Source organism: Trichosurus vulpecula, chromosome 8, assembly GCF_011100635.1.
Source record: "Trichosurus vulpecula isolate mTriVul1 chromosome 8, mTriVul1.pri, whole genome shotgun sequence".
Lineage (NCBI taxonomy): Eukaryota > Metazoa > Chordata > Mammalia > Diprotodontia > Phalangeridae > Trichosurus > Trichosurus vulpecula.
The window spans coordinates 52,347,670-52,361,309 of record NC_050580.1 but is presented as its reverse complement, the minus strand read 5'-3'; the positions used below and the strand labels follow the sequence as shown (position 1 = coordinate 52,361,309).

Here is a 13,640-nt window from a genome sequence, read left to right as displayed (position 1 = left end):
GCGCGGCTGGCACTGGGGCTCCCTTCACTCCATCTTGTAGCCACACATCCGCAAACACACCCAAGCACGCCCGCAGAGGCCGAGGTCTCGGGGGCCCGCTCCAGGAGGGCTACTAGGTGGAGGCAGAAGCAGGAGCTGGAGGGTCCGAAGGGCTGGAAGTGGCGAAAAGGGCGCGGGCGCTCCGGCCCCGGGTGCCCCGCTGGAAGCGGATCCCGGCCCCGACGCAACTTTCAGCAGCTGCAGGCGCCTCGGAGGGCAGCTGGCCCCCCGAGCCCCTGAGAGCGGGCGCTGCCGGCGTGGAGGCGGTGTCCGTCTTCCCGGGCTCTCTAGGCCGATCTGCCCAGTCCGAGATCGAGAGCGAGCCCGGCCTCCCCACGGTCTCGCAGAGTAGTAGCCCACACACCCACACCGGTTCTGGGGCTGGGCCGCTAGACCAGGGGAGTTCTCCCGGCTTCCTGGCCTCCCACTCTCCCGGTCACCCTCCAACCTTTTCCATGACGCAAGAGCAGGAGAAACTCCGAAAGTTTGCTAAGCTCGGGAGCGAAGCGTCGGGAACAGGGAAAGGGAGAACAGGCTAACCGGCCTCCCGGGCGCCCTCTAGAGGCAGCCTCAGGCGAGGGAGGTGGGGGTGGGAGTCGGGGTAGCAACCGCCTCCTGGCTTCCCAGGGGAGGAGGAGGACAGGAGAATGACCACAGAGAGGACAGAAACTGCATTACAGGTGTCTGTGATAGAATCAAAGTAAGCTGGAAAGGTCCCCAGAGTCCAGCAAGCCCAACTTCTTTGTTTTACAAATGAGGAAACTGAGACCCAAAGACGTGACAGAGAAGCAGGCAACAAACATTCGTTAAGTACTTTCTATGTGCCCGGCACTGTGCTAAGCGCTGGAGAAGTGACTTGCCCAGGGTCCCACGGGTGGGATATTGATGGCCTCTGAACCACACTGCCAACGTTTAGACCTGGTGGGCTATCTGCTCCAACCGTTTCATTTAGAAACTGAGAAGCTTGGTGACTTGACCAAGACCACCTATGGAGCAGAATTGGGATTTCCACCCAGGCCTCTCAGTCCAAATCTTTTATGTAATCTGGGGTCACAGACTTAGAACTGGAAGATGACCTCACCCTCATTTTAAATGACTTCCCAAAGTAGTAATGGTTAGTCAGGATTTGAACCCAAAGACTCCAACTCCAAGGCTAGGGACTCTGGTCACTGCACCACAAGGCCATAGATTTAAGAAGGCACCGAGTCCAATCCTCTTTACAGATAAGAAAAATGAGACCTCTACTGTCTTAGTGACTTGACCAAGATTTCTCCGTATATGACTTCTCTCAGCCCAAATCCAGGCTTCTTTGTATTATTGCTCACCTACTATGTGTCAGGCCCTGTGCTAAGCCCCGGGGATACAAAGAAAGGCAAAAGACTGCCCCTGCTCTCAAGGGAGACAACATACAAACGACTACGTGCCAAATAGATAGATCTGCCAAATGGATAGTCAGGATAAATAAGAAATAATCATCAGAGGGAAGGCAAGCGGCACAAGGCTCTGTGCAGAAGTGGGCTGAGACTTCAGGGAAGCCAGGGAAGCTGGAGAGCAAAGAGGAAGCGTCATGGGTGAGGAATTTCCAGAAGGCCAGTGTCACTGGATCACAAAGTATATGGAGTGGGATAAGAATAATAAGATTGGAGAGGGAGGAGGGGGCCAGGCTATGAAGGGCTTTAAATGCCAGAGGATTTTATATTTGATCTTGGAGATGTTTGGGAGCCACTGGAGTTTATTAAGTAAGGGTGGAAGGGAGGTTCCATGGTTGGAGATGCCCTTTAGAATCATAAATTTAGACCTGGAAATGACTTTAGAAGCGATCTAGTCCAAACTCCTCATTTTACAGTTAAGGAAACTGAGACCTCATTGAGGTTAAGTGACATAATTGTGACAAGGTCACAATGTAGCAAGTGACATGGTCATGATTTGAACTCAGGTCCTCTGACTTCCAATCCTGTGAACCCTTCATGTATTATCATGTTAAATAATAATAGTGAAAACTAACTCTAGTGAGATTCCCACTCCCTCCGGAAATTGCTTCGTATTAGTAGGCACTTAATAAAGGTTTGCTTGTCAATTGATTATCTGTGTACCTACACGTGATTTTCTTTCTGCACAAAGTAAACTCTCAAATGGCCAGAGTCCTCTAAATGTCAAACTGAGGAGTTTATTTTTTGCCTTTCTATCCCCAGCCACCTAGCACAGCCAATTCCTTGGAGATAGCAGACGCTGAATAAATGTTTGTTGAATTGATTTGTTAGGGCTATGGAAAAACCTTGGCATTTCAATCATGGTTCTACAAGTTATTCTGTTTGGATTTAGTGGTGACCTACTAACCAATCAATCAACAAGCCTTTATTGACTGTCATCTGTGTGCCCAGAGCTAGTAGGTGAGAGGACACTGGAGAAGGAGCAAACATCTCCCTTGCCTCAGGGAACCCTCAATCTGATTAGGCAAATGAGTTGCCTGAAGTTAGTTCAAGTCTCCATTTGTCAGGATTGTACTTGGATTTCAGAAAAGAAGATCCAGTTGGTAGGAGGAAGCTTTGTAGAGCGGTGGGACTGCTGGGGACTTTGGAGCAGGACAACAAAGATTACAAAGACCCAGGGTCAGACCTTGGCTCAGCTGCTTCTTAAAAATGGGTCTTAGATAAGTCATCTGTCTAATCTTTCAGATGCTCAGTCTTCTGTAACATGAAGGGTTAGGTTAGATCCGAGGACCAAAATGTTCCCTAAGGGCCCTTCCATCTGGAACACTCCGTGGGACAGAGAGGATACAATGTTCTTGGTTGGGACAGCATGAGCCGAGACTGGAGGGGGTACTCTCAGCAGGCCTGGCCTCCAGCTCCTCAAGGTCAACTATAGATAGGAGGGTGATCAGAGAGGAGGATGAGGAGATAAGGTGGGTGCAGATTGGGGAAGGCCTTGGAGAACCTCTACTACAGGAGTTTCAGTTTGGTGTGATAAGACACACGGGGAGTCCTTGATGGCTACAGTTCTAGTAGTTTGGAACAAACTCACAGTCAGCAAAATTCAACAGATGTCTCCCGCTTCGGCCCACTGGGGCATCAGTGTTGTGGAAGTCTCATGGAATCTTCCAAATCTGTCCCTTTCTGAATATTCCCACAGCAACTTCACAGGAGATGCCACCTAACAGTATCACCACCTGCCTGGAGAGCATCCTCTCCAGTCCCTCTCCCTCCCTCTATTCTCACCCAACTTGAATCCTTTCTTTTTTTTTTTTTTTTGAGGCAATCAGGGTGAAGTGACTTGCCCAGGTGACCCAGCTAGTAAGTGTCTGAGGCCACATTTGAACTCACAAAGATGAATCTTCCTGGCATGTTATCCACTGGGCTGCCTAGCTGCCCCCTCAAGTTTTAGTTTCTTCATTTATAAAATGGGAGAGTTGGACTAGATACCCGGCAAGATTCCTTCCAGCTCCAAGTCTATAAATAATCTTATGTTACTTCTGACTGCCAATATAGACCCTATGGTGCTGCTGTCTTCCAAACCTTAGCTGGTGCAGGTCCTGTCCCTATCACTGAAATTGTTGCCAGTTCTCCTCTATCCCCCACCTGTACATGTTGAAATCCTGTCCTTCCTTTAAGACTGTCTCAAATATCACTTGGTTCATGAAGATTTCCTCAATCTCCCCCAGTCAATCATGACCTTAGCCATACCTTAATCTTTGAAAAGCAGTTGGTTTGCATCTTTCTTATATAGATGATATTTCGTATTCTTGTTATTCATCCTTTTAGACCTAAAACTCTGTGAGGGCAGGGTCTGTCTTCTCTAAACATTGGCTCTCCCCACTAGCTAGCACCATGCTCTGCACAAAGTAATTAATAAATGTTTGAATTGAAGTTGTAGGAGTCCACACTGGCAGATGGAGACAATCAGTAAACCTTCCTCCACCAACTTGGGCTGCCTCCTTTGACAGCTTGAAGTTACTTACCTATGCAAGAAGTACTTGGAAAATCAAGATGGTGTCCACTATGAAAGCTAACAAGGAAGGGAAGGCCACCAGTGGATGTCATGCTCAAGAATGCACACAAAATCATTTGCTCCTGTATGAATTACATATCTTTTTTTATTGTTCAAAGGTTTCAATTTTGTCTGACTGTGATACTATTAAGGGTTTTTTGTGTAGGATAAGAAATGGGCTAAATGAGCTCCACCGTCCCCTCCCAACCTATCATCCCAACAGCGGTTATTAATTAAATTTTATTTTTTTCAATTAACCAGCATTTCTTGTATCTCTCCTACCACCTCCACCTGCTGAAAAAAGAAAAGAAAAACCCCCATATAACAAATATGAACAGTCATGTAAAACAAATCCTCATATTGGCCATGTCCAAAAACGTGTGTCTTGTTCTACATCTTGAGTCTATCACCATTGTGGCAGGAAGTAGGTAGCATTCTTCATCACCCATCCTCAGGAATCATGATTGTGTTGGTCAGAGTTCTTAAGTCTTTTAAAACTGTTTTTTTTTACATTTCATTGTCACTATATACATTTTTCTGCTGGTTCTCCTTTATGAGAGTTAAAAGGTATGTATGTGGTATTGTACAAAGGGCTCTGGATTGGGCATCAGGAGACTTGGCTTCTCATCCTGACTGCATTTGCTAGTACTGGGATCTTGGACAAATTACTAACCCTAATTCCAATCAAATCCAACAAGCATTTATTAGTACCTATAATGTGTAAAGCATGTGCTGGGCCCAGGGATACCAACACAAAGAAAAGCAGCCTCTGCCCGAGGGACTTAACACTCTACTCCAGGGAGATAGAACATATAAAGAGAGACATAGACACATCTGAGGAGAGGAGAAAAAACTGGCAATGTGAAAGACCAGGAAAGGCTGGTAGGAGATGCCCCCATGAGCTAAGGCTCTCCAAAAAATTTTCTCTCTCTCTCTCTCTCTCTCTCTCTCTCTCTCTCTCTCTCTCTCTCTCTCTCTCCCTCCCTCCCCTCCCCTCCCCTCAAAATAATGTTTTTTGAGTATGGCAGAAAATGGGCATAGACCAACATCTGACACCATACACCAAAATAAAGTCCAAATGAGTATATGATTTAGGTATAAAGGCTAATGCTAAACAAATTAGGGGAGCAAGGAATAGTTTATCTGTCAGATTTATGGAGAACGGAGGAATTTATGGCCAAACTAGAGGTAGAGAACATTATGAAATCCAAAGTGGATAATTTTGATTACATTAAATTGAAAAGTTTTTGCACAAACAAAGCCAATGCAACCAAGATTAGGAGGGAAGCAGAAAATTGGGAAAGAATTTTTACAACTAGCATCTCTGATAAAGGCTTCATTTGTAAAATATATAGAGAACTGAGTCAAATTTACAAGAATACAAGTCATTCCCCAATTGATAAATGGCCAAAGGATATGAACAGGCAGTTTTCAGAGGAAGAAATTAAAGCTATCCATAGTCATATGAAAAAATGCTCTAAATCACTATTGATTAGAGAAATGAAAATCAAAACAACTCTGAGGTAACATATCACACCTATCAGACTGGCTAGCATGACAAAAGAAGAAAATGATAAATGTTGGAGAAGATGTGGGAAAGTTGGAATACTAAATTCATTGTTGGTGGAGTTGTGAGCTGATCCAACCATTCTGGAGAGAAATTTGGAACAATGCCCAGAGGGGTATAAAACTGTGCATACCCTTTGACCCAGCAATACCACTTCTAGGGCTATATCCCAAAGAGATCATAAAAATGTACACATGTACAAAAATATTTATAGCAGCTCTTTTTGAGGTGGCCAAGAACTGGAAATTGAGGGGATACCCATCATCAATTGGGGAATGGCTGAACAAGTTGTTGTATATGAAGGTAATGGAATACTATTGTGCTATAAGAAATGATGAGCAGGCAGACTTCAGAAAAACCTGGAGACTTATATGAACCGATCCTGAGCGAAGTGAGCAGAACCAGGAGAACACTGTATAGAATAACGGCCACAGTATGTGATGACTGATTTTGATAGACTCAGCAATTCTTAGCAACGCAAGGACCTAAAACAATTCCAAAGGACTCATGATGGAAAATGCCATCCTTATCCAGAGAAAGAACTATGGAGTAGGAATACAGAGTGCTTTGTTTTTTTATTTTTTGCTTTGTTTTGTTTTTTCTCACAGTTTCTCCCATTCATTAGAATTCTTCTTTGCAACATGACTAATGTGAAAATGTGTTTAAAAGGAATGTATATGTAGAGCCCATATCAGATTGCATGCTGTCTTGGGGAGTCAGGGGGAAGGGAGGGGGAGAAAATCTAAAACTTATGGAAGTGAATGCTGAAAACTAATTTTAAAAGTTTTTATTTTAAAATTAATTCCTCCAATTAATTCTTTAAATTAATTCTTTTAAATTAATTTTTAATAAAACATTTAAATTCTTATTTTTAAGTTTTATTGATACCTATTATTCTAGTGAGCCTTCTATCATACCAAAGAAAAAGGCAGGCTGACATAGTGGCCACATCTGGCAGCAGGTGCTACAGCCACACTCACCTCTCTCACCTCTCCAGCTAAAGGAAGCAGGTACATTTCCTCATCTCTATTCCTGGGCCAAGGATGGTTAGGGTTACACTGTGTTGAATTTCATTTGTGTACTTTTCCTTTCCATCCTGGTCATCACTGGGTATACTGTTTGCCTGGTTTTGCTTACTGAACTCAGTATAGAATACCTTTATACGACTCTTCCCATGATTCTCTGGATTCAAAAATATTCCATTACATTCATAGACCATGGTTTGTTTAGCCATTCCCTGGCAATGTTTTCCACCTTTTTGTGTTTTTTTGCTATGAGAAAAAAAAGTGATATAATGAATACTTCGAATATATAGGAACTATCTTTCTATCTTTGACAAAAAGGCTTAGACTAGCAATGGAATCTCTGGATCAAAAATCTAGGGATTCTCAGAGATAACCTGCTTTATCTAAATAATCCCAGATCATGATTTCTGTCACATCCTGCTGTCCGACAAGGCCATCTCCCCATCCACCTGCTGCCTCTCCACCTCTCCACAATGCATCTAGACAGGATCTACCAAAACACAATGACCCAAGGTCCTGAGGGACTTAATCCACTCAGCTTTGGAACTCCAGCCACTGAGCAAGCTGTCTTGATTGGTGAATGAGCTCACTGTAACCAGCTGGTACCAGACCAGCAGACCAGACCTTGTTTTATATCACGTTCAGTAGATGCTCCAGGCTTGTGGCCATCAACCAACCCACTGCCACCAGGCCACTGCTACCTGACGACCCCGACCCCCTTTTCACTTCTTCCCATGCTGCCATTATTCCTAGAAAAGACATGTCAACTCAACTTCCTTGGTGGCTCCCAGGTACTTCCTACCCTGACTAGCACTCCCGTAAATACATTGTTTTCTGAACTCTCTGAGAGCAGAAACCATTTTATTTGGTATTTGTATCTCCAGAGCTTAGCATAATTCCTGGCATATTACAAGCATTTAATAAATGCTTTTTCATTCATTCATTCAGAAGTGATGCAAAGGGGAGCAGTGTACAACACATCTAGGAAGGTAGCTGGAGCCAGATTGTGAAGGGCCTTAAATGTCAAGCTGAGGAGTTTGTATTTTATCCTTGAGGCAAGAGGGAGCCACTGAAGGTTTTTGAGCAAGGGAGTGACATGTGCTTTAGAAAGATTTAAAAAGAAATATTGGCAGCTATGCAGAAGACGGGTTAGAGAGGGGAAAGACTGGAACCTGGAGGTCCAATAAGGGGCTGTTGTAGTAGACCAGGTATATGAGGACCTAACTTCAATTCAGTTCAATTCAACCAGCATTTATTAAGGCTTACTATGTACCGAGGGGGCAGGTAGGGGGCGCCATAGTGCACAGAGCGCCAGCCCTGGAATCAAGAAGACTCATCTTTGGGGCAGCTAGGTGGCGCAGTGAGTAGAGCACCAGCCCTGGAGTCAGGAGGACCTGAGTTCAAATTCGGCCTCAGACACTTGACACATGTACTAGCTGTGTGACCTTGGGCAACCCCAATTGCTCTGACCAAAAAAAAAAGACTCATCTTCCTAACTTCAAATCCGACCTCAGACACAGTCTAGCTGTGTGACCCTGGACAAGTCACTTAACCTTATTTGCCTCAGTTTCTTCATCTGTAAAATGAGCTGGAGAAGGAAATAACTTCCAGTAAGAAAACCCCAAATGGGGTCACAAAGAGTCAGACATAACTGAAAAACAAGTGAAAAATGTGCTGACCCAGGGCAGTGGCTTGTGTAAGTGGTGGACAGAAGGGAATGAATGGAAAAGGTGTTGCGGAGGTAGAATCACCTCCCCGTTTCAAACCTCAATTTCTGGCTTTGTGAAATGAGAAAGCTGGTCTGGATCAAGGTCTCTTCCAGTACTGACCTTCTACGGGTCTGCACAATGGTTAGAACACTGGGCCTGGAGTCAGTCTGGAAGACCTGAATTCAAATGTGTGTGACTCACTAGCTGCGTGCCCCTGGCTAAGCCAGTGACACTCTCTGTGCCTCAGTTTCTCCATCGATAAAATGGGGATAATAACAGCACCTACCTCTCAGAGACAATATTTACAAACTGCTGTATAAGCGCCAGCTGTTACTATCATTAATATATTGATTACTGAGGGTTCTACATATCTCCTAGAAATCTTATTTTCCCATCATGATCAGGCACATGGGGGAAGTGGGCATGATGGTGAAGGAGGGAATGTTCGTCTTCAGTACTTGCTCCTCCCCCCACAGGTGAGACAAACACTCGCTCCTTCCAGGCTCCACAGGAACGCTCCCCCACTAAAAACCCCATGCCTGCCTTGCCCTTTGTCCTAGTATTCAGCAGCCCCAAGTGTTTCTGGCCTGCTACATTGCACCTCCACCAAAAATAGAGACCAAGGACACCAGCCCTTCTCTGCCCCTCAGGTGTTTCATGTGATCCCTCCCCCTTGCCCCCATGAGAAGCTCCAGAGATGCAGTCATATTCCTCTGTGCTCAAATCAAGCCATCCCCAGTAGCTGGAATATTCCATCCTCCCCTCCCCCAACCCCCGCCCCCATGAAATTCTACTCATCTTTAAAGTCCAGCTCACATCCCACCTCCTACAGGAAGCCTCCCCTGATGACCATTACTAACAATGACCTTCCTCCTCACCAGACTTATGTTCTTATCATGTACTATGTCAAGATATCCTTACGTTGTACACCACATTCACCTTAATAACAATACTGGATTTTTATATGTAGCGCTTTAAAGATCAGATAAACTAACTCATTTGGTTCTTACAACAACCCTGCAAGCACTTACTTACTAGAAGTATTATTGATACCTCTCTTCCTGATAGGGAAGTTGAGACTCATATTTCTTCTGGGTCTCTCCTCCATACACTACTGCCTCTGACTCCCTAATTACTAAGCTGCTGATCAGAAAGTGAATCCTTTCTAATTAATCTGACCAACTTTGTTATTACTAGATCCTACACTTCATAATGTCTTAACTAAGCTGAGGTTATCTCCCACCCCACCCCGCACTGGCCACCAACGCCCAGTGTTTCATAAATATCTGTTGACTTAAATAGAACTTTCCCCACTCTGCTAACTTTTGGTCATTTTTTTCCTTTTTGTTTTTATGGATTGCATCACTGGGTGGAGGGAGAAACAGCCTAGGAATGTGCTCAGGGAGGAGAAGCAAAGCAGGAGGGGGGGGGGGGTGAGACAAGAGGCAAGGGTAGGGGGCGGGGGTGCCGGACAGCATGATGCATTTTAGAAATACCTTTAGAAATATCATATACTTTACTGGACTTGTGATTTCATCAGTGTAGGTACTCCTTCCAATGGGGCAGATTGCCACCGGTCCATAAATTCTCTGGGTCTCAGTTTCTCCACCTAAAAAATGGGGAGGAAGGAGAAGAATAGAGATAAGACATCATCAAATTTATAGTCTAGTAGTAACAAGGCAGGAGGCAGCCAGCTGGCTCAGTGGGCAGAGGGTTGCAGCCGGAGTGAGAAAGAACTGAGTTCAAATCTAACCTTAGCCAACTTACCAGCTGTGTGATTCTGGGCAAGATACTTAACTTCCGTTTGCCTTAATCCACTGCAGAAGGGAAGGGCAAAACATTCCAATATCATCGCCAAGAACTGGCATGCTGTAGTCCACAGGGTCACCAAGAGTCAGACACTGAACAACAGTAACGAGGTTAGTTCAACTAATTAGAAATGATCTGTGATCAGTAGCTGTACTATTGGGTTTTCTCTAAAGGTCAGTGGTTCTCAGTGTTCTCTGTGGACCCTGGAGGGTCCCTGAGACCGTTTCAGGGGTTCTTCAAGGTCAAAATTATTTTCATAATAAAACTAAGAAGTTTTCATTTCTAACACAGTAAATATAGATAGATATAGCCCATATAAACAAATGTTTTTTGGGGGGAGGTCCTCAATATTTTTCAAGTTTGTAAAAGGATCTTAAGACCAGAAGCATGACAACTGGGCTGAAGGTCTTTCACCACTTCATAGATAGCAGAGAAGCACTGGGGCTGTCCATGTGTGCTCTATATCCCTACAGCCCACCCCTCCTCTGATCCTATGCTACCCCTGGTCAGGCAGTGTGAAGTCGTGGTTAGAGAGCTGTTGGGGGAGAGGGGGTCGAGGAAGGAAGCCCAGGCTTCACACCTCACCCCTTGACATTCACTAACCATGTGACCACAAGCGCAGGCCTTCACTTTCTCCTGCAGCAAGTGTCTCATTTGCAGAAGGAGGATTGCAATTCCTACCTCCCAGCTGTATAGAGACTCAAATGAGAGCATGTAAGTTAAATGCTTTGCAAACATTAAATGCTGTTTCGACGCAAACAAAGCAATCCATCAGGATGCATTTATGAAGCACCTGCAGCTGTGCTGGACACCCGGAGATTTAAAAATGAAATCAAAGGGTGCCTGCGCTCAAGGGGCTTCCACTCTGCCAGAGAAGGCAAGTATACACAAGATAAAAGCAAAATAAATAATCATATAGAGAGACATACACACACATACCTAAACTGTCTCTGCAAACATTAAAGTTACATATGTGTGTGTGTTGTCGCTCAGTTACTTCAGACCCTCCCTGACCCTTTTTGGGGTTTTCTTGGCAAAGCTATCTGGAGGGCTATGTCGTGTCCTTTTCCAGCTCATTTTACAGACGAGGAAATTGAGGCAATCAGCGTAAATTGACTTGCCCAGGGTCACACAACTAGTAAATGTCTGAGGTCGCATTTGAACTCAGGACCTCCTGACTCCCTGCTCTGTCCGCTGCGCCACCTAGCAGCCGGGTATAGACACACATATGCACATTAAACACGAATATTAAAAATACACATTGAACAGGGGCTGTCTTTTGCCTCTTTGTACCGCAGGGCTCGGCACGATGCCTGCACACAGTAGGCGTTTAATCAGCGTTCTTTTGACTTGGGACGCTTAAAGTTAAAAAGAGAGCCAAGGCCGAGGCCCGGAGTCAGTCACCTGGGCCGAGCGGGACGCCTTACACGTCTCCGATGGAGCCCAAGGCGCAGGCGCGTCAAGGGACCAGGAAGCAGGCTGTTTAGTTGGAAGCCGGAGGCTGGACGAGCGTGGCTTTCTCTGGGCCAATAAGAGCCGGGGGCGTGACCCACGCCGCCCGCCGACCAATGGCTAGGAGGGAGCCGGCCGCGGGCCCGCCTCCTAGCCTGACTCGGAAGTGCTTTGGCTTGTACGCAGAACAGACAGTGCAGGTCTGTCTCCGTGCACGTCTCGCTCGCTCTCTCCGGCCCTCGCTCCTCCGCAGCCGAAGCAGCCACCACCGCCGCCGCCGTCATGGTGCGCAAGCTCAAGTTCCACGAGCAGAAGCTCCTGAAGAAGGTGGACTTCCTGAACTGGGAGGCCACCGACCACAACCTGCACGAGCTGCGCGTGCTGCGGCGCTACCGCGTGCAGCGGCGCGAGGACTACACGCGCTACAACCGACTGAGCCGCGCCGTGCGCGACCTGGCGCGCCGCCTGCGCGATCTGCCCGAGCGCGACCCGTTCCGCGCGCGGGCCTCGGCCGCGCTGCTGGGCAAGCTCTACGCCATGGGGCTCGTGCCCACGCAGTCGTCGCTGCAGCTCTGCGACACCGTGACGGCGTCGAGCTTCTGCCGCCGCCGCCTGCCCGTCGTGCTCGTCAAGCTGCGCATGGCGCAGCACCTGCGCGCCGCCGTCACCTTCGTGGAGCAGGGCCACGTGCGCGTGGGCCCTTACGTGGTCACCGACCCCGCCTGCCTGGTCACCCGCGCCATGGAGGACTTCATCACCTGGGTGGACTCGTCCAAGATCAAGCAGCACGTGCTCAACTACAGCAATGAGCGCGACGACTGTGACCTGGACATATAGGGGCCGGCCCGGGCCGGGAGCCGCTGCTGGGGACCGTCCGAGAAGGGGCCGGGCAGGTGCCGAAGAGGCCGGACGGAAGCGAGGCGCGAGGTCGTTGTCGTCTCCCGAAGAGCAGCAGCAGCAGGACTTTTCATTTATTTAAAATAAACGGGGTTCGTTTGCCCTTGTTGTTGAATGACCTGTTTTGTGGTTGAGTCATTTCAGTCGCATCCTCTCCCCACTTGGGGTTCTCTTAGCAAAGGTACTAGAGTGGGTTGCCATCCTTCTCCAGCCCATTTGACAGATGAGGAAACTGAGGCAAACGGGGTTAGTTGCCTTGCCCCAGGGTCGGACAGCTAGAAAGTGGCTGGGGCTGGATTTGAACTCAGGTCCTCCTGAGTCCAGTCCCCAGTGGGTACCAAGGCCTTATTCCATCAGTGGCCAAATGTGCCTTGCTTTTCAACAGCTATGTTGGGGGCAGAGTTTTAAGGAAGGAGAATAGCTAGTATTGATTACTATTTAAAACATTTACATAATTATATTGATGTTTAATTTGGTAATAGGCTTTACATAAGTCAACTCATTGAAGCCTTCTGCTTGACCTCTAAACTAATGAGAAGAAAGAGGCCAAATTTCTTTGGGGTTTTTTCACCCGCTTGGAATCCCAATTTTTAAAAAATGGGTCTCAGCTGTAGATTTATTTAAACTAGGGGGCCTGGGTTGGATTGACTAAACACTCGTGGGAAGTTTTGTCAGGATAGCACCATGAGCCTGTTTGCTTTGGCCTCAGAGTACCGACCCACCCTTCCTTCATCCATCCCTTTACAAATCTCTTTTGCAGGAGGACAAATTTTGTCAATGGGGTTCCCTGCAGGACTTCCTGTGGACAGGAAGGGAACAAGAAATACTTGATTTCCTTGAATCACATGCCATCCTATGATAAGTAATTAGAAGCAGGCTTGGACTTTGTCACAGTTACCACATATTCATATTGGCTGCAGACTCTTGGCCACATTGGTGATTTGCATCTAAGATTTTAAATACATTAACTTGAGATACACATCAGTAAAATAAAATACTAGTCAAAGTATAGTTATTGGAGGAAAATCCTCTGAGGAACGTGGATTCAGAACTCCTGGGTTTGAGTCCTGGCTGTAGCATTTATGAGCAGTGATCTTAGAGCTTCCTAGCTAATTTAAACTTCTTTTTCCCCGGGTAGAAAACTGGGGTTTGTTCTTC

General features: G+C 46.4%; 1 protein-coding gene across 1 annotated transcript; it reads left to right on the top strand.

Annotated features, from left to right (window-relative positions):
- Nucleotides 1-11,752: 11,752 nt before the first annotated feature.
- On the top strand, nucleotides 11,753-12,600 carry IMP3 (IMP U3 small nucleolar ribonucleoprotein 3). The gene has a single exon (XM_036736205.1). The coding sequence runs from the start codon at nucleotides 11,868-11,870 to the stop codon at nucleotides 12,420-12,422; it is 555 nt and encodes a 184-aa protein (XP_036592100.1). The 5' UTR covers nucleotides 11,753-11,867; the 3' UTR covers nucleotides 12,423-12,600.
- The last annotated feature ends 1,040 nt before the right edge of the window (nucleotides 12,601-13,640 follow it).